Here is a 27,803-nt window from a genome sequence, read left to right as displayed (position 1 = left end):
ATCCTGCTGATGAGTTTTTGTAGATTCATAAAATCCCTACATTGTGAAAACAGGCCCTTCAGCCCAGCAAGTCTATACTGACCTCCAAAGAATTTCCAACCTAGATCCATTCCCCTACCCTATATTTACCCCTGACTAATGTACCTAACCTACACTTCCCTGAACACTATGGGCAATTTTGCATGGCCAATTCACCTTACCTGCACATTTTTGGATTGTGGGAGGAAACTGGAGCACCCGGAGGAAACCCACGCAGATACAAGGAAAATGTACAAATTCCCCACAGACAGTCGCATGAAGCTGGAATCAAACCCAGGTCCCTAGCACTGTGAGACAGCAGTGCTAACACCCCTAAACCACCATGCTACCACGTTCCTCTTCTGTAAGCATAAAACTAAAAACTAAAAACTGCATAAATGCTGGACATCTGAAGCAGGAAAAATTGGTGATAAACGGACACAATTAGCAACAGAGAGCTTAATATTTCAGGATTAAACAATTATATGTTTAACATTTCACATTGTTTTTAAGTTATAGAGTCATAGTCATACAGTCATCCCGCATGGAAACAGACCCTTCGGTCTAACTCATCCATGCTGACAAAGTTTTCCAAACTAACTAGTCCCACTTGTCTGCATCTGGCTCATATCCCCCTAAACTTTTCCTATTCATGTATCTGTCTAAACATCTTTTAAATATTGCAACTGTACCTGCATCTGTCAACTCCTCTGGCAGTTCATTCTATATAGAAACCACACTCTGTGTGAAAAAGTTACCCCTCGGTTAAATCTTTCTTAAAAATATGCTGTCTAGTTTTGAACTCCCCTACCCTAGGAAAAAGACCTTTACTATTCACCTTATACAAGGTTCTCATGATTTTGTAAATTTCTATAGGGTCACCTCTCAATCTATTGGTTCTGTCCTTGCACAACTCCAGACAGAGACAGCTGACTGGTGATCTGTCTCCAGGATTTCCTGCATGCTGTTCTAAAACTGCATGCAGTTCTAATTGTAACTAATTATAACTTGTGATTACTTATGATCATTCACAAGTTTATTGAACGGTCAGCCAGCAAGTTTGTTGCTGTTTCTCTGCTTCAAGTTGCGTCAACATCACATCCGTCATTCTGCCAATTTTTTTTAAGAATTGCAGCATGAGAATCATGGCTAACAATGTGATAATGAGCAGATTTCTTTGTGTGTGATGTTAATTGAAGGTTAGATATTAGCCAGAACAGTAGAAAAATGATTGTCTTCAAATATAACTGATCCTTGGCACCCACTCTGCCTACCTTTTTATAACTTAAAAATAAATGTGAAATCTTAAATATAGAATCATATAATCCCTAGTGTGGAAGCATGCCATTCAGCACATCAAGTCCAAACCGCGCCACCAAAGACCATTCCCCTAGACCCAACCCCCCCTCTCCTATTCCTGTAGCCTTGCATTTCCCATGGCTAATCCACCTAGCCTGCACATCCATGGACACTATGCGCAATTTAGCATGGCCAATCCAACTGACCTGCACATCTTTAGACTTTCAGTTATTCATGAAATGTTTACCTCTCTGATGCTAACTTGTTGATTTGTTGCCAGCGATTCCAGTTTTGAGTTCAGATTTCCAGCATTTATGCAGGTTTTTTTTATGTGCTTACAGTTAATAGAAGAGGAAAACTCATCAGCAAAATACATCCACTGGCAATCCGTTTCAGGCACCCATTATCCTCCATGTGAAAAATTTGCCCTGCACATATCCCATTGAAGCTATGTGTGTTTTAAGTTGACCTTTCCATCCTGAGAAAAAGCCTCTGAATATCTACCCTATCTATGTCACTCATAACTTTGTAGACCTCTATCAGGTCACTTCACTGCCTCTATCTTTCCAGTGAAAACAATCTGAAAACAGAGGTTATCTAATCTGTCCTCATAACTCAAACCCTCCAGACCAGGAACATCCTGGTAACCTTCTCTGCACCCTTTCAAAAGCATCCATGTCCTTTTGGTAGGGTGGTGACCATAACTGCACGAAATAAACCAAATGTGGCCTAACTAAAGTTTTATACAGCCGTAACATAATTTGCCAACTTTTAGATTTGATGGCCTGACCAATGAAGGCAAGTGTGCTGCATGCCCTGATACCTCTGCATGTCAATGTTCCTAATGGTTCTGATGTTTATTGCATAACTTGCACCTGAATTGAACCAGATAGTTTTTTACAACAATTGACAATCGCTTCAGGACATCATTAGGCTAACTTTAATTCCAAATTTTATTGAATTCAAATTTAACCATGTGCTCTACTTGGATTTCAAACCCACGTCCCCAGAACATTAATCTGGGATTCTGGATTGCTAGTCCAGTGACTTTGTAATTAAGTGAGAAAAAGGAATGATTAGAAACCATATCGGCAGTAGTCTCACTAAATTAACAATTTAGTAATAACAATCACAATGATGCAATTTACAAACCACTGCCACAATTGAGTCTCTTTTCAATTTTCTAAAGAATAAAGAAAATAGCTTTAATGGACAATATTTGTTTATGCCAAATCTGCAATCTGATAAATTTTATTTTCATATGATATATATAAATAAGCTGCAATCACATGTATCTACATATTTGCATTTGTAGATTAGCTTGAAGAGTAATTCTAATCTCTGAGCAAGAGATCTGTGAGTCTATGACTGTACACTGATCACATTCAAAGAACGAAACTGTTTTTACAATAAAAAGCTGTACTTCAAAGGCAACTGTCCTTTAGTATGTTACAAATACCAAGTGTAGTTACATTTTGCCCCTTGACAAACATATGGTCATTTGTGATTCGGAGATGCTGGTGTTGGACTGGGGTGTACAAAGTTAAAAAATCACACAACACCAGGTTATAGTCCAACAGATGTAATTGGAAGCACTAGCTCTCAGACTGCTGCTCCTTCATTAGGTGGTTGTGGACTTACTGGTTGCTTTTTAGATAGCATCATGAAATGTGCTTGTGTTTCTTCTTCTAGAAGGTGCACAAGAAGAGTTCTGTGCTCAGCAGCCTGAAGGAAGATGGTTTGGTAATACCATCGCAGTCTGACATCCTGAGGATCAGCAAATCCTTTTATGCCAGTCTGTATGACACGAAGGCCACAAAGAGCACAGTCTCAGTAGTTCCTGTCCTCTATCATGGAGATCATACACAACAGCACATGAGAGACACTCGATCAGTCATTATCTCTGGATGAGGAGAAAGTGAGGACTGCAGATGCTGGAGATCAGAGTCGAGAGTGTGGCGCTGGAAAAGCACAGCAGGTCAGGCAACATCCAAGGAGCCAGAGAATCAATGTTTTGGGGTGGCACGGTGGCTCAGAGGTTAGCACTGCTGCCTCACAGCACCAGGGTCCCAGGTTCAATTCCAGCCTCGGGCAGCTGTCTGTGTGGATTTTGCACATCCACCCCGTGTCTGCGTGGGTTTCCTCCGGGTTCTCCGGTTTTCTCCCACAGTCCAAAGATGTGCAGGTCAGGTGAATTGGCCATGCTAAATTGCCCATAGTGTTAGGTACATTAGTCAGAGGGAAATGGGTCAGTGTGGACTTGTTGGGCTGAAGGGCCTGTTTCCACACTGTAGGGAATCTAATCAAGAACTCCAGTACCACACTCTCGACTATTATCTCGAGATGAGCTGATCAAGGCCCTTGAGTCCTTTGATAAGAATAAAACTCCCAGAAGTTTTGGGCTTACTGACCAAGTTGTATGCAACTCTGTGGGACTTAAGTGGCCAGGACCTACTGGAAGTGTATGACTGTAGCTTGTGTGAGGAAAGGTGCCATCACCCCCACCTACGAGTGGAAGGGGAGAGGGAGGAAATTGGAAATTATGAACAATTTAACTGCTGAATGCAGATTTTAAAAATCTTGTCTAAGGTCATCAGCAACCAGGTGAGGTAGGTGAAAGTGGGGACTGCAGATGCTGGACATCAGAGTCAAGATTAGATCCTGATGAAGGGCTCCTGCCCAAAATGTCAATTTTCCTACTCCTTGGATGCTGCCTGACCTGCTGTGCTTTTCCAGCACCACTCTAATCTTGACACCAACCAGGTCACCATACTATGGGATCAGTGATTCAACAGCCTGCTGTAATGGGCAAGATGATCTCTGAAGCCTCACACTCCTCAGGGCTACGATTGCCGACATGCAGGATAAGAAAATTGGATGCCTGCCTCATTAGCCTGGACCAGGAGAAGACCTTTGACAGGACATTGCACACCTACATGCGGGACATGCTCTCCAGAATGGACTTTGGGGAGGGAGGCAAATCAGGGCAGGTCTTATACACTTGGTAGTAAGGTCCAGTAAGTGTTGCAGAAGAAAGGAGGCCAGGGAGTGCAAGTTCATAGCTCCCTGAAAGCAGAATCACAGGTTGATAGGATAGTGAAGAAGGTGTTTGGTACGCTTGCCTTTATTGGTCAGTGCATTGAGCATAGGAGTTGGGAGGTCATGTTACAGCTGTCCAGGACATTGGCTAGGCCACTTTTGGAATAATCCGTTCACTTCTGGTCTCTCTGCTATAGGAAAAATGTTGTAAAAGTTGAAAGGGTTCAAAGATTTACAAGGATGTAGCCAGGGTTGGAGGGTTTGAGCAATAGCAGGAGGCTGAATAGGCTGGGGCTGTTTTCCCTGGATTTGGACTCCAGTACCCTGAAGTGTCCATGCCCCTCATGACATATTCTCTACTGGAATGTGCCTTTGCAAATGACATCTGCAGAAAGATGCAATGGGTTTTGTCCAGGTTTGTCCTGAGTAGCCCTGTGATGCAGGACTCTTTGCTCTAAGGTCTGTTTCCCAAGATGCACACTGAGGCAAATGTTGACTGGGCCGGGAGGACCATTATAGAGATGAACAGCACAGAAATAGACCCTTCGGTCCAACAGCTCCATGCTGACCAGATATCCTAAATTAATCTGGTCCCATTTGCCAGCATTTGGCCCATATCCCTCTAAATCCTTCCCTTCAAATACCAATCCAGATGCCTTTTAAATGTTGTTCTTGTAGCAACCTCCACCATTCCCTCTGGCAGCTTGTTCCATACATTCTCCACCCTCTGTGTGAAACAATTTCCCCTTAGGTCCCTCCCTTTTAAATCTTTCTCCTCTGACCTTAAACCTATGCGCTCTAGTTTTGAACTCCCCACCCCGGGAAAAGACTCTATTCATGCCTCTCATGATTTTAGAAAACCTTGATAAACCCGATGAAAGACAAGCTTTGGTCTTCCCGAAACCTGTTGGTCTTCCAAAGCAAGGAGTTGACCTTGACCGGGTGCACATTCCAAGGTCCAGGGCTACGTGTTGAGGGATGCACTAAAGCTTGGGACACCTGACACGAAGCTTCAGTGGGGAAAGACCATTATCTAAGGTTTTTCTGCCTAAGTTTAACATGGGTCTGTTCAGTTCTCAGGCCCCCTGCCCCCAGTGCCTCAAACATATATAAATATAACCTTGTACAGAGAGGAAATGCCTTTGGTTTGTTTGCTGGATAGAGTCAAATTCCAATGTTTGTGTGTATCTTCATGTTACTTCACAGAACAGAATTGGTTTCGTGACTATCCTATGTACAGATATTTTTATGAATAAAGTATATTTGAAATAAAACAATTACCTTAATACAGACTCCCTGATGCTTCTACCTCTTCACTTTTCAGACTTGAGATTCACTGCATCATTTCCCTGGCACAATGGATGCTCAGGTCAGCTGCTCTCAGGCATCTGAGAATTCCATTCTTTAATAAGTACGGGTAGCTGGCAAAGTTCAACTGCCTAAACTCATTCCCTTCCTGGAGAAATTTAATTGCAGCTCCCATCATATCCAGCTGCCCTCTGGAGTACCTGAATCATCGCATCTGCTCATCAGGAAGCCAAAAGCTGCAGCAAATGTGAACCAATAACCTGCATTCGTTTGATAGCAGAAGAGACCCAAATTTTGTTAGAACCATAATCACCCTTGTTGACTTTTAAGATCTATTAAATCAATTTAATGACATTGTGGCAAGGCACATTGACATATGTTGCATAGCACGATTCTGCTAGTTTTTTTTTTATCCTTTGGCTGGTGCATCAGAACTGGTGTGGTAATCATGGACTATGTTTCAGGCTAACATTTTCTTGTACTAATGAAAGGTCATTGACAAGGAAGGTCAACTCTCTCTCTCCCCACAGATGCTATCAGCCATCCTTAAAAAATTACTACATTTGATCTTGAATCCAAATTTTCAGCTTCTGCAGCATTTGCACTGTTGTCTTAGGCATACTGTGGTGCCCAGTTTCAAAAAATTATAATGACACTATCATTATAATTTTTTGAAACTGGGCACCACAGTAAGCCTAAGACAAAAGTGCAGGAGGCTGGATTCCAGCATCTGCATTTTTTTTGTCTCAAAGATGACAGTGCAAGCGAATAAACATTAAGGCTGTTTGTGAATGCTTTGGTTTATCAGAAAATGGTTGAAGGAATGCAGTTAGAAACGTAAATGAGTTATAATTTTTTTAAAAATTGGAACACAAAGCATTTCTACATGTTGGATTGACAAATCATCCAACATATACAGAAAATAGTCTAGCATTAATATTACTGCTTTGATGGAAAGTCATCTAGACTCAAAACGTTAGCTTGCTCTCTCTCCATGGATGCTGTCAGATCCGGTGATCTCCAGCATTTTTTTGTTTTCATTACTGTATTTTCAATTCAATTAATCATATATTTTCCCTACATTTCATGCTTTGATTTCACATAAACCTCAAATTGGATGTCAAACGTCCCAATAAAAAATCGTCAACTGAAAATACAAAACACATTGACCAGATACTTTCGGAACTACAAAGGATGGCATTCCAAAAGATTGCATTTCATAATTAAGCATCCTCTGAAAGGGTCAATGAAATGCTAGTGGCCCCCATTCATCAAGCAGAAATTGACATCATGCTGTGAATCAATGTTGCAAAGTTGAAGTCTCCACCCCATGCAGAGACAGGTCTTGGATATTAAAACCCTACAGGAAAGAGCATTGCAAAACATTCATACCAAAACACGGTAATCAGCCTCAGGCAACTTCCCCTGCTGCTTCCTTTTCTGTCACATTTATATCCAGTGAGCTGATTTGCATACTGTCCTCAGGGTGTTGGCCCACAAGGAATCTGTTTACATTTTAAAGTGGATTTCTGAGGACCAGCATCAACCCAACAATGATGCATGCGTTTTTTTCCCAGAAATAATAGCTAGTTTTTTTTGTAGATGCAGAATGCTCTCCGTGTTAGGGAAAGGAGACATTACTGCAGATGTTATCTTGCGTCCTGCTACAGGTAGGTTGAGTGTCTGGCCACTTCAGTAGCAGACAGACCTTAACCTGTTGTCCTCACTTGCTCCTCCACACGGTCAGTCCGTTAATAGTGAGCTGAGCCATCCAGATCATGACTACAAACCCAGATCTACGTTATATGACTGATTTCAATCAAAGCAATGATAAAGATGCAGCAACAATTAAGGATGATGAAGAATTCTTAAATACGATTGCTCCAGCATCTGTTAAAAGTGCAGTTGACTCATGACAAATTCCTGAAGAAGGGCTTATGCCCGAAATGTCGATTCTCCTGTTCCTTGGATGCTGCCTGACTGACCTGCTGCGCTTTTCCAGCAACACATTTTCAGCTCATGACAATATTAGACTCAGCTGCAGAATGACTACCTCCTTTCCGTCCATAGACAGTTCTACATTAAACTCATATAAATAAGAAAATATTTGATGACATTTACAACTTAATGAAGAAGTAACTAACTTTCAAATCACTATAGAAATAAATTATAGCTCAAATGGTGAAAACTTTATAAAAATACTTATGTTAGATAATTTCCATGGCATCCCAAACTAAGTAACAGCATCCAAGCAAATAACTGGCTATTTAAGTGTTTTGGCTACAATGGAATAAGGAACTACAGTTTATAAGTGATTGAAAAGTACTGCCTTCTTTCAGCAGTAGAATACCAAGCAATAATTTTGCGAACTGAAATTACAAGGAAAGGATGTTCAAACTTTTTATATCTTTTTCAACACAAGTGCTAAGTAATTCCTTGGGCATCTCATACATCTGAAAATGGACTAAATCTTACACCATCATCACTAACAGCCTGTGTTAAGACTATTGCAATGGCTTCTGAGAGAGATTTGCAACCAGTCTGGCAGTCTGAGCAATTTACACTTAATTTACACTTAATTGATACAAAGTGACACCATTTTCCATTCGACAGGCTCCACCAGGAGACTGCAGTATCTCAGTCACATAGCCATTTTACAAGGGCGAGTCTCGCTTGCCACCAGCTATGGAGGAGTTTATAGTGCAGCTCACTACTGTTCCCACCTGATGACTATATGGGTACAATTTCCAGCAGAAGCTAGGACATTGCAATGAATAGTATGATACTTGGATGATGTTTGTCTTTCTCAATACTGAGATTCCCTGACACCGATCACACAGCTTGGTGGAAACAGGAGTGAACTACTAACTTTTAAAATCAAATTTATTGAATTTAATGAATTGAATTTATTATCACGTGTACTGAGGCACAGCGAAAAGCAAGGATCTGCTAACTCATTAGAAATATCACACATTTCTGGCTTTATTTTGTTGCAATGTTCATATCTAGCAAGGGCATAACCACAAACTACTGACAAGTTCTTGTGGAGATCTAATGAAATATATAAAAAGGCATTACTGAAAATTGTTAAAAGTTTACACAGTGACTATTTTCAATGCAGTTTCACAGAACCAAATTCTGGGTTTATGTTTAAAGTTATAACTGAAAACGAGTATCGAATCACATCTTGCTGCTATTGCGATGCATCTAAGCAGCTTTAATATTAGAACAAAATCATGGAAGTAGATTTATGGCTTTTAAATCATTACATCAAAACAATTCACAGAACATTCAGAAAGTCAAACATATTCTGTATTCTTGAAAAACTGACTGTGAATATCACTCAGCCTACTGCAAATGATAGCTATATTCAGTACAAAACTGTTAAAATTCTTCAAAGTACTAAAAGAAAATCCAGCAGTGGAACAGAAGTGGCATGATCATCTTCAGTCTTCGTCAGAGAAATGTATATGCTTGTTAGCTTTGTGTGTCTTGGCAATGATTATTTTCTCGGCCTTGCCAATCAACTGCAACACAAAGAGGGCAGCTTAGTATTAGGCAATAACCATTTCCAACAAGAGAGAATCCAACTATTGCACCAATCAATGGCTTCTCACTATCAACATCTTGGGAATTACCACTGACCAGAAACTGAACTTGAAAAGCCACATAAATACTGTGGCTACATGAGAAGATCGAAGACTGTGAATTCTGTGGCAACTCACCTCATGACTCTTTAGCCACTTGTCTGGCACTGATCTGAGGCATTCAGTAAGCACTTTCTCCATTACTAACACATGGTAGGAGTTTGCACTACCTACAAGATACACTGCAACAACTCATCAATGCTCCTTAGACAGCACCCTCCAAACACATGATGTTTACCAACTAAAGGGTCAAAGGACGCAGATGTGTGATAAAGTGAGATTCTTCAGTCATACTGAAGAATCGAGGACCATGATAATAAAGGATCATAGAAACCATACAGTGTGGAGAGAGAGAGACCACTTGGCCCATCAAGTCTGCACCAACCATCTGAACAGGACCTCACCCAAACCCAGCCCCACCTTGTCTATCTTCATAATTCCTCATTTACCATGGCTAATCCACCCAGCCTGCACACCCCTACACACTACAGACAATTTAAGACAAAATGTTTGAAAGAACCTCCGATGCTGGAAATCTGAAACAAAAACAGAAGCTGCTGGAAAATATGAGCAGGTCTGGCAGCATCTGTGGAAAGGCTTGGGTCAGGTTCTAAAGAAGAGTCACTGAACATGAGCTCTGCTTTCGCTCCACAGATGCTGCTAGACCTGCTGAAGTTTTCCAGCAATTTATATTTTTGATTCTGATTGTCAACATCTTTCGGGTTTTAGAAAATTCACAAGGTTGAGAATGCACTCAATATACTCAAAGAATGGATGTGTTTTTTAACTACCTTCTCCATGCCCCGTTTTTTGTCCCGGGGGCGGTTTAGTTTTGCTTGTCTGTCCACCAAAATCTTCTGCCAATAGCGTTGTTCACTGTCACCTTTGGATGGAAAGCAAAAACAAATGCAAGAAACCATTAGAATCTAGTTTGGATGAAAGGTCTCTCTGTGCAGATGCTCAATGGTCTGCTGATTAATTCTAGCACCCTTTTTTTTTAAATGAGGTAAAAACAATGACTGCAGATGCTGGAAACCAGATTCTGGAAACCAAATTCTGGAATAGAGTGTGCTGGAAAAGCACAGCAGTTCAGGCAGCATCCGAGGAGCAGGGAAATTGACGTTTCAGGCAAACGCCCTTCAACAGGAAAGTTTTAAATTATTTTGTCAGCTGTTTGATCAATTTTCTACCTAGCTTTCATCCAAAAGATACAAGCCTCCCATAATCCACCAAAACAGCTTCTTCCCTTTTGTGGGTTCTGAATATCAAATTTCAGTAGATAAAAAGAAATGTTGGCTTCCTCTTGTTCATTCATTACCAACGGCCGTTGCTTTATGGTCTCCTAGAGCAAGGAGTTGACCTTGACCAAGTGTTTCAAGACCGGCACATTCCAAGGTCCAGGACTACGTGCTGAAGGACACACTAAAGCTCAGGGCAGCTGCCACCAAGGCGCAGTGGGGTAAAAAAAAAACATCTGAGGCCTTTCTGCTGAAGTTAAATGGGGATCCGTTCAGTTATAACGTCCACAAGTGTCTCAAATACATATAAACATAACCTTGTAAAAGTAAGAAATGCCTTGGGTTTAATTGCTGGATAGAGTCACACCCCAATGTTTCTTTGTTTCTTAGAGTCATAGAGATTGCAGCATGGAAACAGACCCTTTGGTCCAACCCGATATCCCAACCCAATCTAGCCCCACCTGCCAGCACCCGGCCCATATTCCTCCAAACCCTTCCTATTCATATACCCATCCAAATGCCTCTTAAATGTTGCAATTGTACCAGCCTCCACCACAGCCTCTGGCAGCTCATTCCATACATGTACCACCCTCTGCGTGAAAAAGTTGCCCCTTAGCTCTCTTTTATATCTTTCCCCTTCACCCTAAACTTATGTCCTCTCGTTCTGGACTCCCCGACCCCAGGGAAAAGACTATCCATACCCCTCATAATTTTGTAAACCTCTATAAGGTCACCCCTCAGCCTCCGACGCTCCAGGGAAAACAGCCCCAGCCTGTTCAGCCTCTCCCTGTAGCTGTTTCTTCTTATGCTACTGTACAGAACTAAACTGCTTTAGCGACTATGTATGTATATAAAGATATCTTTATGTAAAAAGTATATTTTTGAAATAAAATCCACAATCTAGGTCTTGGAACCACTCAAAATGCCCTTGGGTGATGGTGCTACCGTTAGTGCCATGGACGGCCTGAGAATAGATTTACTGCCTTCAACACTTGTGCCACTTCAGGGAATATTTTAAGTTTTACTTGTACTGTTTTACCACATTACAACTTTATAAAGTTGCTAAAATGTGTTAACAAATGATGAAATGTTAATTTCAATGCTCATTAACGTTATTATATATCAAGATCATATGGACGATCCCTGGCCTGTGTGCTTTGAGCTATATTGACACAAATTTTGTTCATAGGGCTTGGATTTACTGGAGAAGTGTAAATTTAGATAGGATTGTTTCAAATATTGAAGGCTGCTGAGGACCTCAATAATCTTAAACTGCATGAGATTGTCTGAAGTGATGGGCCGGAAGACTTGCGAGCTATTCCTTTAAACTGACGGAACAAGTAGTTAGGCTGGAACTGCAGGTGTAACTGGTTGTGAGGACAACCAAAAATAGAGATAAGGAGGGGCAAAGATACAGACAGATTTGAAACAAACATGAGAACTCTTAAAATCAAAGTGTTGCTTGACCGGGAGCTACTAAGACTCTGAGAGCACAGGGTTGATGACGACATTTGATAAGAGAGTTAGGACATGTACAAATTTTGGGATGACTTCATGTGCATAGAAAGAAAGATTTGGTAGACTGGCCAGATATGTGTTTTAACTGTCAACTCTATAGGTAACACAGGCATGAGTGAGAGTTTCAGTAGCAGATGAGTTGAGACAGGAATAAAGCTGGAAGGTGAAATTATAAAGTCTAAATGATGGTTATATGGTCAAAAGTTCTTCTCAGACTTAAATATGACATGGAGATTGGGAATAGTCTCATTTAGTTTCCGACACAGTCGGGAGATTAATAGACTTGTTATTGCTGGGAACAGAGTTTAGAACGGGACATGAAATCAATGGCCAACAGGCTAATAATTAGCACAAAGTGTTCAATACCAAACTTAGCTTCCCCTTTTTTACATCAAGAGGCATTTGGATGGGTATATGAATAGGAAGGGTTTGGAAGGATATGAGCTGGGTGCTGGCAGGTGGGATTAGATTGGGTTGGGATATCTGGTCAGTGTGGACGGGTTGGACTCGAAGGGTCTGCTTCCGTGCTGTACATCTCTATGATTCTAAGTGACAATGTATTGCATAAAATGGTGGTTCAGAAGTTGGTAAATAACTAATATAGTAACCCATTAAGAAATATCTAAACCTAAGTGGACAGAGATCCAGGCACAGCAAGGACTTTACAACAGCATGTGTTGATTGTCTTTTTGTGATGTTTATAAATGTAACTTTGTGTGCAGGAGGGATTAGGTTGAGCAGTTGCCTCTTCCTACATTTGAATGAAGGTTAAAAATTAGATTATAAATGTTTTCCCCTAGCTTCTCCTTTGCACATCTGCAGAGATGGATGGCTTCCATTCAGCAACATCTCAGTGGAGAGCTGAGATATTCACTGCAGTGTTGCCAGGGTTTAAACCACCTCTTCACCATCCTCTGACCTCTTTTCCCATTCAGCCATCCTTCTACGTTCCCTTGACAAACAATTCATGCCTTCATTGTTACATATTTTTAATTTGCTAGGTCATAATAAAATACATAGAAATCTTCAGAAAATGGTGGATTATATTTTAGTATAGTATAGTGTTTTAAAGAATAATTCCCAACTTTAGATAATAAAACAGACAAAGGTATTTTTCTGACATGGGGTTAAGCATTTGAAAGCCAGATATTGAAAATTTATCAAACAGACCTGAGAGAAGTTCAAGTTTCCAGTTGTACTTGCTCTGTATTTCTCGTTGTGCCCTCATCAGAGTCTGGGCATCTGCAGGAGTTTTAAACCGAACGTGTCCCTCAGAATCACCTTCGAGCAGGTCCACGTACAAAACCTCAGCAGTTTCTAACAAAGCATCCTTCACACAATACATAAACAGGTCATTACTGAAGAGCAATCAAAACCATATTGTTAGAAAGTGCTGGAAAGACTCAGCAGATCTGGCAGCATCTATGGAGACAGAAACAGAGTTAATGTTTTGAATCTAGTCATATCAGATTTGAAATGGGAACTATGTTTCCCTCTCCACAGATGTTGCCAGACATGCTGAGTTTATCCAGTATTTTCAATTTTTTTTATTTCAGACATCCAGTAACAGTATTATCTTGCTACTATAAAAAATATTAATGTTTAAAATAGGAGACCAATGAAGGCAGATTCGTGGTAGTGGCACATCTTCCACCTCATTCCCACCCTCTTTCAATTTTGATTATTTCAGTTTAGTCTGCTCTTTAGAATCCAATCATTATTGCCAGGATATCTCACCTAAACAATCACTTTTCAAATGTTACCTCAGTCAGAATTATATTTAACCATCAGTTATTCCTGATGACTTATTAGACAAAAAGCAAGTTTCCTCTGCCCTTGGTCAGAGGCGCAGAGTATTGTTCTAAAATGGTTTCTGCTGTAACACCTTAAGGGTGGCAGGGGGGCTGAGTGGTTAATATTGCTGCCTCACAGCGCCAGGGACTCAGATTTCAATTCCAACCTCGGGTCACTGTGTGTGGAGTTTGCATGTTCTCCCAGTATGTCTGTGTGGGTTTCCTCCAGGTGCTCCGGTTTCCTCCCACAATCCAAAAATATGCAGATTAGATATTTTGGCCTTGCTAAATTACTCAAAGTGCCCAGGGAAAGGTAGGCTAGGTTGATTCACCAGGGGAAATGCAGGGTTACAGGGACTGGGTAGGGGGGTGGGTCTGAGTGGGATGCTCTTTGAGGATCGGTGGGGGCTCAATGGGTCAAATAGCCTGCTTCCACATTGCAGGAATTCCAGGTTAAGAAACAGGAGTAGGCTGTTGGCCCTTCGAACCTGCTCCACCATTCAAAAGTATCATGGCTGATCCGATATTCTTTCATATCCATTTCCAGCATTTTCCTTGTAATCCTTGATTCTTGGGCTTAACAAGAATTTATCGATCTCAGCCTTAAATAAATACAAGGACTTTGTCCTCATAGCTCCCTATGGCAAGGAGTTCCAAAGACTCTCAACCCTCAGAAAGAAGATATCCCTCCTCACCTCAGTCCTTAATTCGCACCCCTGTATTCCGAAACAATGCCCTCTATCCTAGACACTCCCATGCAAGGAAACATTCACTCAGCATTGACCCTGTCAAGCCTTTAAGAATCCTAAATGAAATCACCTTTCGTTCTTTTAAATTTCTAAGAGTAAAGCCCGAATCTGTTTTGCATTTGCTGACAATCCATCTTACTAGGGATCATCCTCATAAACCTTCTCTGAACTGCCTCCAATGAAATACCTTTCCATAAATCAGGGCACCAAAACGGATCACAGGATTCCAGATGTGGTCTCACCAGGACCTGTGTACTCTTGTTGTCCAATTGATATTAACTAACCCAGCACTGCTGTGAATTGAACCCAAGTCCGTACATGCTGAATCAATCATTGGAGAGTTACTACAGTGAACTTCTGTTACATCACATTGTTAGCAGATTCTCCAATGTGAGTCACTGGGCTGTCAAATTACCTTCATCGTGACGTCCAGTTATACCATTTATAAATGGTTGTGGGGTAAAAATGATACCTACCTATACTACAATACTCTCACTCTATGGCTGTCCCACTTCAGTAAGCATCAGTTCTCAGTTAATGTTCCTCCATTTATACAAATTAACTTTTAATACAGGTCATTGGGTGGTGATCATAGAAATGTACAGCACAGAAACAGACCCTTCAGTCCAACTCATCCATGCCAACGAGATATCCTAACCTAATCTAGTCCCACTTGCCAGCACTTGGCCCATATCCTTCTAAACTGAAAATGTGTTGCTGGAACAGCGCAGCAGGTCAGGCAGCATCCAGGGAACAGGAGAATCGACGTTTCGGGCATAAGCCCTTCCTCAGGGCTTATGCCCGAAACGTCATTTCTCCTGTTCCCTGGATGCTGCCTGACCTGCTGCGCTGTTCCAGCAACATATTTTCAGCTCTGATCTCCAGCATCTGCAGACCTCACTTTCTCCCCATATCCTTCTAAACCCTTCCTATTCACATACCCATCCACTGGCAGCTCATTCTATACACGTACTATTCCTTTGCTTGAAAAAGTGGTCACTTTTAAATTATTCCCCTCTCGCCCTAGTTCTGGACTCCCCCACCTCAGGGAAAAAGACTGTGCTTATTTATCTTATCCATGCCCCTCATGATTTTACAAACCTCTACAAGGTCATGCCTCAGCCTCCAACACTCCAGAGAAAACAGCCCCAGCCTATTCAGCCTCTTCCTATAGCTCAAATCTCAGGAATGATAACCCCAACAAATTTTCCATGTCTGTATAACAGCACCAGTGTCTGTCCTGTCAAAACTGACCAATTTGGCAGGAGTAGGACCTAAACTGTGCAGTCTGCCAGGCAAGAGATGTCAAGAAGTGGAGGTTCAAACCTTTCATAATATTTTTTTAAAAAATGTGTTTAATTGGTGACAGAATTTTTGGAATTTAGAGAAAAGGCTTCTGAAGAAGGTTCAGTGGAATGAACCATATGTCTGTAGGATCAGTAATTAAATCTTTGACCATCAGTCTGATTAATCAGGCTTCAGATTTTTTTGGAGGAACAAAATATAAATAGGAGGGAATTTACAAAGCAATGTATTTTTTTGTTTTGGGGAGGTGTGAAGGAATTTTAAAAATATATTCCACTGCAACAGAAAGAAACTTTCCAAACTCTACACTAATTTCTTATCTTGAAATATCTATTTAGACCAACAGAAAATGATTAATTACTGAGAAAATGAATTCATGGCATATACAAATTGTTACAGGATGACAGACTGTCTTGAGAACTGGTTCAAAGTAAAAACCTAGCTTGAGGGCACAAATTTACCTTGATCTGTTTCCTGCCCAGCAGGGTCTCGGTACTGGTGATCTTCACAATGACTCCACTCACAAACTGAGGCCCCAGGGTGTTAACCTTCACAGAGGGTTGGGCTCCTTCATTGTTAACCTTTGCTTTAGTATAAGAGAACAATACATCAATAGCTTTGAAATTCAAGGTATTTTACACTAACACATTCATTCAAAGAATTCTAACATTCCACCCCCATCCTAAGAGCCCAAGCACAATTTCAAAGGCTTTTGTTTTTCAAAACTATTTGCATGCTAATTGACTCACATCTCGCAGTTGATTCCCCTTAGAGAATGTAAATTCCTAAAACACTTAAAGATTAATCTTGAATGCTCCTGCCTCTCAATGGATTAGTGAGAAGCAGAAGCACTGGGTGCCCCAGTTTTGACCTATATGGGGTCATTCGATCTCACATCACCACAGCATGGTTATTGCAATTCATGTCAGAGGCCCCAGAGTTTGAGGGACTAAAAAGAACAATCTCAGGCCAATCTCTGTTGAGAAATCATTTGGAAGGATTTATACGAGTACACGTCTTTATGTCCATCCACAAACTGAGGTCGGGTTTGGCCTGCCTGTTGGGCCTCCCACCTAACTGAAAAGTGTGTTGCTGGAAAAGCGCAGCAGGTCAGGCAGCATCCAAGGAGCAGGAGAATCGACGTTTCGGGCTTATGCTCGAAATCAAAGAAGGGCTTATGCCCGAAACGTCGATTCTCCTGCTCCTTGGATGCTGCCTGACCTGCTGCGCTTTTCCAGCAACACATCTTTCAGCTCTGATCTCCAGCATCTGCAGTCCTCACTTTCTCCTTCCACCTAACTGGATAATGTACCATCGAGGTTCACATATGAATACTGACAAAGTACCAGTCGTCAATAATTGCCTAAACATCCAAAGTCCAGCAATGACATGTTGACAACAGCTGGCTTTTACAGGCCAACTTTAATGCTCTTCACAATTTAGGTTCTTCACAAGGGCATCAAATAACATAATATGACATAACATGCTGTTAGCTGACCAAAACATGGTCAAGGTGGCTCAGTAGTTAGCACTGCTGCCTCAGTGCCAGAGACCTGGGTTCAATTCCTGCCTCAGGCAACTGTCTGTGCGGAGTTTGCACATTCTCCCCGTGTCTGCGTGGGTTTCCTCCGGGTGCTCCCACAGTCCAAAGATGTGCAGGTCAGGTGAATTGGTCATGGGAATTTGCCCGTAGTGATAGGTGAAGGGGTAAATGTAGGAGAATGGGTCTGGGTGGGTTGCTCTTCGGAGGGTCGGTGTGGACTTGTTGGGCCGAAGGGCCTGTTTCCACACTGTAAGTAATCTAATCTAAAAAGTTGAAAGTAGCAAATTGATGTAGTCTGAGAAATTTAGTCAAGGAAATCTGGTAGACACAGAGAGCTGAAAGTGTGGCCACCAGTGGTGGATATTAAAATCGGAATGCTTACAATATCAGAAATGAAAGGTAGGCAGATAGTGCAGAATGTGCTGAAGGTATTCTAGAGATAGGAAGTTGACATGTCTGCAAGAAAATGATCTAAATGTTGCATTTACCCAACGTTACAGTTGTTTGTGGCACCCTGGGCTTCAGCAGCAAATAAAATTGTTGTGCACATGACCACAGCTTATAAAACTCAGGGAGCAATATACATAGAAAACATTTTTAGAGCATCCCTACAGTGCAGAAAGAGACCATTCAGCCCATCGAATCTGTGCTGACCCTCTGAAGAGCATCTCACCCAGACCGAGCTGCCTCCACCCTATCCCCATAACCCTGCATTCACTATGGCTAACTCACCTGGTTTGCACATCCCTGGGCATTACAGATCAATTTAGCTTGGCCAATCCAATTAAACTAAACATCTTTGGACCGTGAAAAGAAACCAGAACACCTGGAGGAAACTCAGGTTAGATTAGATTAGATTAGATTAATTCCCATGCAGACATGGGAAGAACATCATGGTGGCTCAGTGGTTAGTACTGCCGCCTCAGCACCAGAGACCAGTGTTCAATTCCAGTTTTGGGAGACCGTTTGTGTGGGGTTTGAACATTCTGACCATGTCTGTGTGGGTTTCCTCCGGGTGCTTTGGTTTCCTTCTGCAGTCAAAAGGTGTGTTTAGATGGATTAGCCATGCTGAATTGCCCCGCAGTGTTCAGGGGCAATATAGGAGGTTATGGGGATAGGGTGTGGGGCTGGGTGAGATGGTCTTCACAGGGTCAGTTGGACTCAAGGGCCAAATGCCCTCATTCCACACTGGAGGGATTCCATGAACATGCAAACTCCACACAGACTGTTGCCTAAGGCTGGAAATGAACCAGAGTCTCTGGCAAGGCAGAAGTGTTAACCACAGTGCCATTAAGAATTTGGAACGATCCAAGCAGACAAGCATTAGGGAATAGCAAAAATGGCAGTGTGCAGGCACCCACAGGTAACATCAGTTGGCATCACCAGAATCTGAACTGGCATGGGCACTCTACCACAGGTTGTTTCACATTCTCAGTGAAAAACTGACAACACTTTTATCAACATTTTTAGGGAGGGTGACTGTCAAACCTTGAAATCTGTAGGGAAAAGATAGATTGCCTGACTGATTTTCTTTTTTGTTAAAGTTTGCTTATGTTTTCTTGGTATCAAAAAGGTATCCTCTCAGCTGATCTAGCCCCATCAGTTTCCTAGAACCTGGTCTTTGAGCATTATCTTCTTCCTTTGTGTGCCACCCGACTTCAATCACCTCGAAATGACACTCGATACTGCCCTGTCAGGCTCACAACCTCTCCATCTTTATGTAATTCCTTAAAAATTGTCATTTTAACCAAGTTTATACTCATGTCTGAGAGTATCTCCCTAAAGTTGATATCAGCCATTTTTGACAAGGCCGTTGCCACCCAAATGGAATGTTTTTCTTGGATCCAAGCAGGATCTTTGGGCTAATGGCCTTTTTCTGTTCACGCAAAGACTGGTAGAAGTCATGAACTCACCGTTCTCTGGCACTCTATAGAACTCCCGATATCTATATTCTATCCATGTGACAGTAAATAGAGCTATTTACTTTATTTTGAATGGTGCTGAGAGAACTATACTCTATATCTAAACTTGTGTTGTCCCTGTCCTGGGACTGTATGCTGGGGAGGGTGTAGGTAGTTTTACAATCAGAGTAAAAAGAATAGAGGCAGCTTTACTCTGTATCAGAGCCCAAGCTGTCCCTGTTCTAGGAGTGTTTGATGGGGACAGTGTAGAGGGACCTTTTTGTCACTAAGGATTTAAATTGATGTGTTAGACTAAATTATTATGCATTCAGGTAGATAAGCAATAATTTGATGGAATACCTCAAATAGCGATTGTAGCTAAATGCAGCATTGACAAGAATAAAAGAATGATCACCTAAATTCTTTCATCCAAATGAAAATAAATTGTATTGCACTGTCAAAATAACTCAAAGTGTATACAAAGCCAAGGTACATGTTAGAACTCTGGACTGCAGGAATATCAGCAGCCCTAGTTGACAGAATGTCAATGCTCAGAAATTGTTCTTTTTATGTAGATGCCATGATTTGACCAGGCCCAGTTATAAATCATTAATGGTACCCTGGCTACACAGGGACCCGAATGGTTCAGGTATTGTGTTATTAAATATGTCATTCAGAAATTGCAGGTGTAGTGGACAGCGAAGGTTATCTCAGAGTACAATGAGATCTTGATTAGATGAGCCAATGGGCTAAGGAAAGGTAGATGAAATTTAATTTAGATAAATGTGAGATGCTGCATTTTGGAAAGGCAAATCAGGGCAGGACCTATACACTTAATACTAAGTTCCTGTGGAGTGTTGCTGAACAAAGAGTCCTTGGAGTGCAGGTTTGTAGATCCCTGAAAATAGAATCACATTTGGTCTACATTGGTCAGTGTACTGAGTATCGGAAGTGTGAAGTCATGTTGCACTGTACAGGGCATTGGTTAGGCCATTTTTGGGATACTGCATGCAATTCTGGTCTCCCTGCTACAAAGAAGATGCCGTGAAACTTGCAAGAGTTCAGAAAAGATTTACAAGGATGTTGCCAGTGTTGGAAGGTTTAAGTTATAGGAAGAGGCTGAATAGACTGGGGCTGAGGGGTGGCCTTCTAAAAGGTTTATCAAATCATGAGGGGCATGGATAGGGTAAATAGGCAACATCTTTACCATAAGGTGGGGGAGTCCATAACTAGAGGACATAGGTTTAAGGTGAGAGAGGAAAGACTTAAAAGAGATCTAAGGGACAGCTTTTTCATGCAGACAGCAGTGTGTGTATGGAATGAACTGCTAGAGGAAATGGTGGAGGCAGGTACAATTACAACATTTAAAGTGCATCTGGATGGGTATATGAACAGGAAGGGTTTAGAGGGATATGGGCCAAATTCTGGCAAATGGGACTAGATGAACTTAGAATATCTGGTCGTCATGGACAATTTGCACCGAAGGGTCTGTTTCCATGTACACCTCTATGGCTCTATAGTTCTGCCTTTGCTCTAGACTTCCAGCTTGAAGTCACATAAATTCCAATTATTACCAGCTCAGGAGGCACAGCTAAAGAACTAATCTCTTGCTGATTGTCGGAGGACTGCTGAGCAGGGGGGTTGAGCTTTCACTAGGCAAATGGATGGTGTCTGTAATTCCTTACTAGTCATTGTAAAATGCAAGATTTCTGTTTGCCAATACCTTTCTGACTAAAGTATGAATATATTTCATGTCTCCTATTATGCTGTAGGTCCACCAGTTGGTGGGAAATGATTTTCCCCAATCTAACCATGACCGATGTAAAATTCAGAATGTGATTGTGTGTATTCCAATACCCAATCACCTCTGCTCACACACACTAGCAAATGACGTGTTGTGTACAATACAACAACATACTGATTCTTCTAAAATAGAAATTACTGGAAAGGCTCAGCAGGTCTGGCAAGTACCTGTGGACAGTGAGTGACCTTTCCTCAGAACTTTGATTTCTCTCCACAGATGCTGCCAAACATGCTGAACTTTTCCAGCAATTACTATTTTTGTTTCTGTTTTACAGCATCTGCAGTTTTTTTGGTTTTTACACACTGATTCTGTTAGATATATTATCAAGTCTTGATGTGTACATGACGTAAGTGATCACGTTTGGCCTGGATCAAGATAAGCATGTCTTGAGTTCAAAGATAAACTAATCTGAATGAATTTTATCCACTAAAGGAAGATTAGTTTCTTCAATGTAAATTAGTTTTGCAATTTTTTTGATTTATTATTTCTTTCTCAAAAGTATTCCTCAGGTTCTGGACACACAATGTGACATAAAAAATTACACCTTGACTAAAAATGCAAAGAAGCAAGTATCTGTATAATTTTACCGAGATGTTCTTCATTTCTGTTGAATTTAGTGGCTGAGACAGAATGGTTAAAAATAGGCTGGTTTATTTTAAGTTTTAAAAAAATGTCTCGTCAACGAAATTGTGCTTTATTTATTTATTATAATTCAAATATGGCATGTTAACTAACTGAGATTATCACATGAATGTTATAGAAACAGACCCTTCGCTCCAACTAGTCCATGCCAAACACGTTCCCAAACTAAACTAGTCCCAGCTGCCTGCATTTAGCCTATAAAAGTCCAAACCTTTTCTATTCATGAACTTATCCAAACACCTTTTAAACATTGTAACTGTACCTGCATCCACCACTGCCTCTGGCAGTTCATTCTGCACACTAACTACTCTCTGTGCAAAAATGTTGTCCCTCATGTTCTTTGTAAATCTTTTTCCTCTCACCTTAAAAATATGCCTCCTAGTTTTGAACTCAACCACCTTAGAGAAAAGACTGTTAATATTCACCTTATCTATACCCTTTATGATCTTATAAACTTCTGTAAGGTCAACTCTCAACCTCCTACACACCAATGCAAAATGTCACAGCCTTTCCAGTCTATTTTTATATCTCAAAACCTCATTCCCTGCAACATCTCGTAAATCTTTTCCAAACCCTCTCCAATTTAATAATATCCTTCCTAAACAGGGTGACCAGAACTGCACACAGTACTTCAGAAGAGGCCTCACCAATGTCTTTACAACCTCAACATGGCATCCCACCTCCTATTCTCAAAAGGTCTGAGTAATGAAGGCAAGCTTGCCAAACATCATCTTAACTACCCTGTCTGTCTGTGACACAAATTTCAAAGAATTACGTACCTGAACCCCTAGGTTTCTCTGTTCTACAACAATAACCAGGGCCCCATCATTAACTGTATAGGTCCTGTCCTTGTTTGTTTTACCAAAATGCAATACCTAACATTTATCCAAATTAAACTCTATTTCCCATTCCTCAGCACACTGACCGAGATAGAGACATAGAGATATTGAGCATGGAAACAGACTCTTCCATCCAACTCATCTATGCCGAATATATCCTAAATTAATCTAGTCCCATTTGGCAGCAATTGGCCCAGATTCCTCTAAACTCTTCCTATGCATATACCTATCCAGACGCCTTTTAAAAGTTGCAATTGTACCAGAATCAAGATCTCTTTGTAATCTTAGATAACCTTCTTCACTGTCCACTACACCACCAATTTTGATGCCATCTGCACATTTCCTAACCATGCCTCCATCCAGATCATTTATATAAATGACAGACAAAAGTGGACCCAGTACCAATCCCTGTGGACACCAGTGACCATAGGCCTTCAGTCCAAAAAAGAACCCTCCACCATCACTCTATCTCCTACAGCCAAACCAATTTTAAATCCAATTGGCAGAGCCTCCCGGAATCCTTTGATCGAACTTTACAAATTAGTCTACACTGTGGAATCTTATCAAAGAAATAGAGAGAGAAATACAGCATGGAAACAGATCCTACGGTTCAACTTGTCCATGCCAACCAGATATGCTAAATCAATCTAATTTCATTTGCTAGTATTTGGACTCCACTACCCCTGTGGAAAAGATTTTGGTTATTCGCCCTATCCGTGCCCCTCATGATTTTATAAACCTCTATAAGGTCACCCCTCAGCCTCCAATGGTCCAGGGAAAAGAGCCCCAGGCTATCCAGCCTCTCCCTACAGCTCAAGCCCCCCAACCCTGGAAACATCCTTGTCAATCTTTTCTGAACTCTTTCAAGTTTCACAGTGTCCTTCCTAAAGCAGGGAGACCACAATTGCATTGCTAATCAATGTCCTGTACAGTCTCAGCATGACCTCCCACTCCTATACTCAATACACTTACCAATAAAGGAAAACATACCAAATGCCTTCTTCACTATCCTGTCTATCTGCGACTCCACTTTCAAGGAACTATGAATCTGCACTCAGAGACCTTGTTCAGCAACACTTCCCAGGACCTTACCATTAAATGCACAAGTCCTGCCCTAATTTGCCTTTTCATAGTGCAGTACCTCATATTTATCTAAATTAAACTCCATATGCCACTCCTGAGCCCTTTGGCCCATCTGATCAAGATCCTGTAGATAGGATACTCTGAGGTAACCTTCTTCATTGCCCACTGAAGTCCAAATAAACAACACCTACTCTTCTACCTACACTGTTTTTGGTTACATCCTCAAAAAACTCAATAAAGTTTGAGAGAGACAATTTCCCTCGCAAAAAACCATGCTGACTATCCTTAATCATTCTCTGCCTTTCCAAATGCATTAAATATTATCTTTCAGAGTCACCTCCAATAAGGTGCTGAGATATTTGTATCATCGATAGTCACAGGTGAGATGCCAGAAGACTGGAGCTGGCAAACGTGGTGCCACTGTTTAAGAAGGGCAATAAAGACAAGCCAGGGAACTATAGACCGGTGAGCCTGACCTCGGTGGTGGGCACGTTGTTGGAGGGAATCCTGAGGGACAGGATGTACATGTATTTGGAAAGGCAAGGACTGATTCGGGATAGTCAACATGGCTTTGTGCGTAGGAAATCATGTCTCACAAACTTGATTGAGCTTTTAGAAGAAGTAACAAAGATGATTGATGAGGGCAGAGCAGTAGATGTGATTTATATGGATTTCAGTAAGGCATTCGACAAGGTTCCCCATGGGAGACTGATTATCAAGGTGAGATCTCATGGAATACAGGGAGAACTAGCCATTTGTTTACAGAACTGGCTCAAAAGTAGAAGCTGAAAATGTGTTGCTGGAAAAGCGCAGCAGGTCAGGCAGCATCCAGGGAACAGGAGAATCGATGTTTCGGGCATAAGCCCTTCTTCAGAAATGGGCTGAATTCCTGAAGAAGGGCTTATGCCCGAAACGTCGATTCTCCTGTTCCCTGGATGCTGCCTGACCTGCTGCGCTTTTCCAGCAACACATTTTCAGCTCTGATCTCCAGCACCTGCAGACCTCACTTTCTCCTCAAAAGTAGAAGACAGAGGGTGGTGGTGGAGAGTTGTTTTTCAGACTGGAGGCCTGTGACCAGTGGAGTGCCACAAGGATCGGTGCTGGGCCCTCTACTTTTTGTCATTTACATAAATGATTTGGATGCGAGCATACGAGGTACAGTTAGAAAGTTTGCAAATGACACCAAAATTGGAGGTGTAGTGAACAGCGAAGAGCGTTACCTCAGATTACAACAGGATCTGGACCAGATGGGCCAATGGGCTGAGAAGTGGCAGATGGAGTTTAATTCAGATAAATGTGAGGTGCTACATTTTGGAAAAACAAATCTTAGCAGGACTTATATACCTAATGGGAAGGTCCTAGGGAGTGTTGCTGAACAAAGAGACCTTGGAGTGCAGGTTCATAGCTCCTTGAAAGTGGAGTCGCAGGTAGATAGGATAGTGAAGAAGGCGTTTGGTATGCTTTCCTTTATTGGTCAGAGTATTGAGTGCAGGAGTTGGGAGATCAGGTTGCGGCTGTACAGGACATTGGTTCGGCCACTGTTGGAATATTGCATGCAATTCTGGTCTCCTTTCTATCGGAAAGATGTTGTGAAACTTGAAAGGGTTCAAAAACGATCTACAAGGATGTTGCCAGGGTTGGAGGATTTGAGCTACAGGGAGAGGCTGAACAGGCTGGGGCTGTTTTCCCTGGAGCGTTGGAGGCTGAGGGGTGACCTTATAGAGGTTTACAAAATTATGAGGGGCATGGATAGGATAAATAGACAAAGTCTTTTCCCTGGGGTCAGGGAATCCAGAACTAGAGGGCATAGGGTAAGGGTGAGGGGGGAAACATATAAAAGAGACCTAAGGGGCAACTTTTTCACGCAGAGGGTGGTGCGTGTATGGAATGAGCTGCCAGAGGATGTGGTGGTACAATTGCAACATTTAAGAGGCATTTGGATGGGTATATGAATAGGAAGGTTTGGAGGGATATGGGCCGGGTGCTGGCAGGTGGGACAAGATTGGGTTGGGATATCTGGTCGGCATGGACGGGTTGGACTGAAGGGTCTGTTTCCATGCTTACATCTCTATGATTCCAAGTTACCCATCACCAATGTCAGACTCACAGGTCTAAGTTTTCCAGGGTTCTCTTTACAGCCCATTTTAAATTAGGCATAACATTATCCACCTTCCAGTCCCCCGGAAACTCATGTGGTTATAGATGATGTGAATAGTTCTACTAGGGACTCCGCAATTTCCTAACTTCCCACAAAATCCTAGGATAGACTTGATCAGGTTGCTGAGATTTATCCACCTTTATGCCTTCTAAGAAGTATTTTTAAAAAAATCACTATTTGTTTGAGTTCTCTAGCCTCTATTTCGTTTTCCACAGTAGAAACTGATGTGAAATGTTCTTTACTATCTCTCCCATCTCTTGCTGTTCAACACACCAAAACAACCTTGCTGAGCTTTCAGGAACCCTATTCTCTCCTTAGTTGCTTCTTTGCTCTTAATGTACTTAGAATCACACAGATGTACAGCACGGAAACAGACCCTTCGGTCCAACTTGTCCATGCTGACTAGATATCCTAACCTAATCTACTCCTGATTGTTATAGCCCTGTTAGACTACAACCTGGTGTTGTGTGATTTTAACTCTAATCTAGTCCCATTTGCCAGCCCTTGGCCCAAATCCCTTTAAACCCTTCCTATTTATGTACCCATCCAGATGCCTTTTAAATGTTGTAATTGTATCAGCATTCACCACTGGCAGCTCATTCCATACACGCACCACCCTGTGTGTGAAAAAGTGGCCCCTTATATCTTTTGCTATAAATTATGTGCCTCATGGTCCTGCTTCACAATGACCTGATGAAGGAACAGCACTTTGAAAGCTAGTGCTTCCAAATAAACCTGTTGGACTATAACCAGTTGGTAGGAGAAAGTGAGGACTGCAGATGCTGGAGATCAGAGCTTAAAAATGTGTTGCTGGAAAAGCGCAGCAGGTCAGGCAGCATCCAAGAAGGAGGAGAATCGACGTTTCGGGCATAAGAAGGGCTTTTGCCCGAAACGTCGACTCTCCTGCTCCTTGGATGCTGCCTAACCTGCTGCGCTTTTCCAGCAACACATTTTTAAGCTATAACCAGTTGTTGTATGATTTTTACCTTTGTACTACCCAGTCCAACACCAGCACCCCCAAATCATGCCAATAGTTCAAAACCTCCAACCCTGGCAACATCTTTGTAAATCACAGATCTTACTTATTACTTGTATTAGCAAGGGCAGGACAAGAGGGGCACAATAAAAGAACTGCAGCATATGCCTCTGCTGCCTGTTCTATCCACTTTTACTATACCCATCTCACAGAGCCACAAAGCTATTCAAACAAGGATTGTGCTGAGAGGCCTCACATAAAAATTACTGTTATTCCCTTACGTACCCACCAGCCAAGTTTTGAATATACATTTTACAAATTGTAATTATAATATTAACACTGAAACAACTTCCAAGGAAATCATGAGGTCTACCACACAAAGTGTACAAAAGATTCAGTTCTTCCATGCAGGTAAGGCAACTGTAAAATTGTATCACATGCACCATTTCAGTAACACCTTTAACACCCTTTTCACTGTCTAGGGAGAGTTAATGGCACCTATTTCACATTTCTCAAACCTGTAAATTAGCTGGCATTATTCATTGCTCAAGCATTGCAGTTTAAATTAACTAGTCCAGATCAGCTTTTCAAAGTTTAATGTTGGATCATTATTGTACCTCATAGCTAAACAAAACCAATCCGGTTGATTTTCCTTGGGAATTTCTGAAAAAACGTTGGTTTCTAAGGCTTAAAAATTAAACAACTAGATAAATAGCCAAGACACCAACTTATGTTGAAAATTAATGTAGATTTTATTTTCTAACTGAAAATCAAAAGCTTCTAATATCTCTGTAGCCACTTTTTTGGCTAAATGCAGAACACTGTTAGTAATACTCAGTGTACATGAATGTAATTATGTCTATTTCTGTATTTGGACAACCAAAATTGACCTATAAGTAGCACCTTAATTTTGTCATTAGTAATGTTTTCCCTTGAGAATAAT

The 27,803-nt window shown here is 41.5% G+C and overlaps 1 protein-coding gene across 2 annotated transcripts in view; it reads right to left on the bottom strand.

The window, feature by feature from the left end:
- Window positions 1-8,626: 8,626 nt before the first annotated feature.
- The window catches only part of larp7 (La ribonucleoprotein 7, transcriptional regulator), a 38,339-nt gene continuing 19,162 nt past the window's right edge, over window positions 8,627-27,803 (bottom strand). For both annotated transcript variants that reach the window (XM_043697556.2, XM_087982672.1), the window contains exons 10-13: window positions 16,376-16,500; window positions 13,238-13,397; window positions 10,103-10,194; window positions 8,627-9,191 (exon numbers count right to left, since the gene is read on the bottom strand). In XM_043697556.2, coding sequence (XP_043553491.1) covers window positions 9,111-9,191; window positions 10,103-10,194; window positions 13,238-13,397; window positions 16,376-16,500 — 458 coding nt within the window. In that variant the 3' untranslated portion in view covers window positions 8,627-9,110. The remainder of the gene's footprint in view (window positions 9,192-10,102; window positions 10,195-13,237; window positions 13,398-16,375; window positions 16,501-27,803) is intronic.

This window comes from Chiloscyllium plagiosum, unplaced genomic scaffold, assembly GCF_037043375.1.
Source record: "Chiloscyllium plagiosum isolate Xiang-an unplaced genomic scaffold, Cpla_swu_hap1 HiC_scaffold_1, whole genome shotgun sequence".
Taxonomy (NCBI): Eukaryota; Metazoa; Chordata; class Chondrichthyes; order Orectolobiformes; family Hemiscylliidae; genus Chiloscyllium; species Chiloscyllium plagiosum.
The sequence above is the reverse complement of the archived record's forward strand: the minus strand, read 5'-3'. Positions and strand labels throughout refer to the sequence as shown.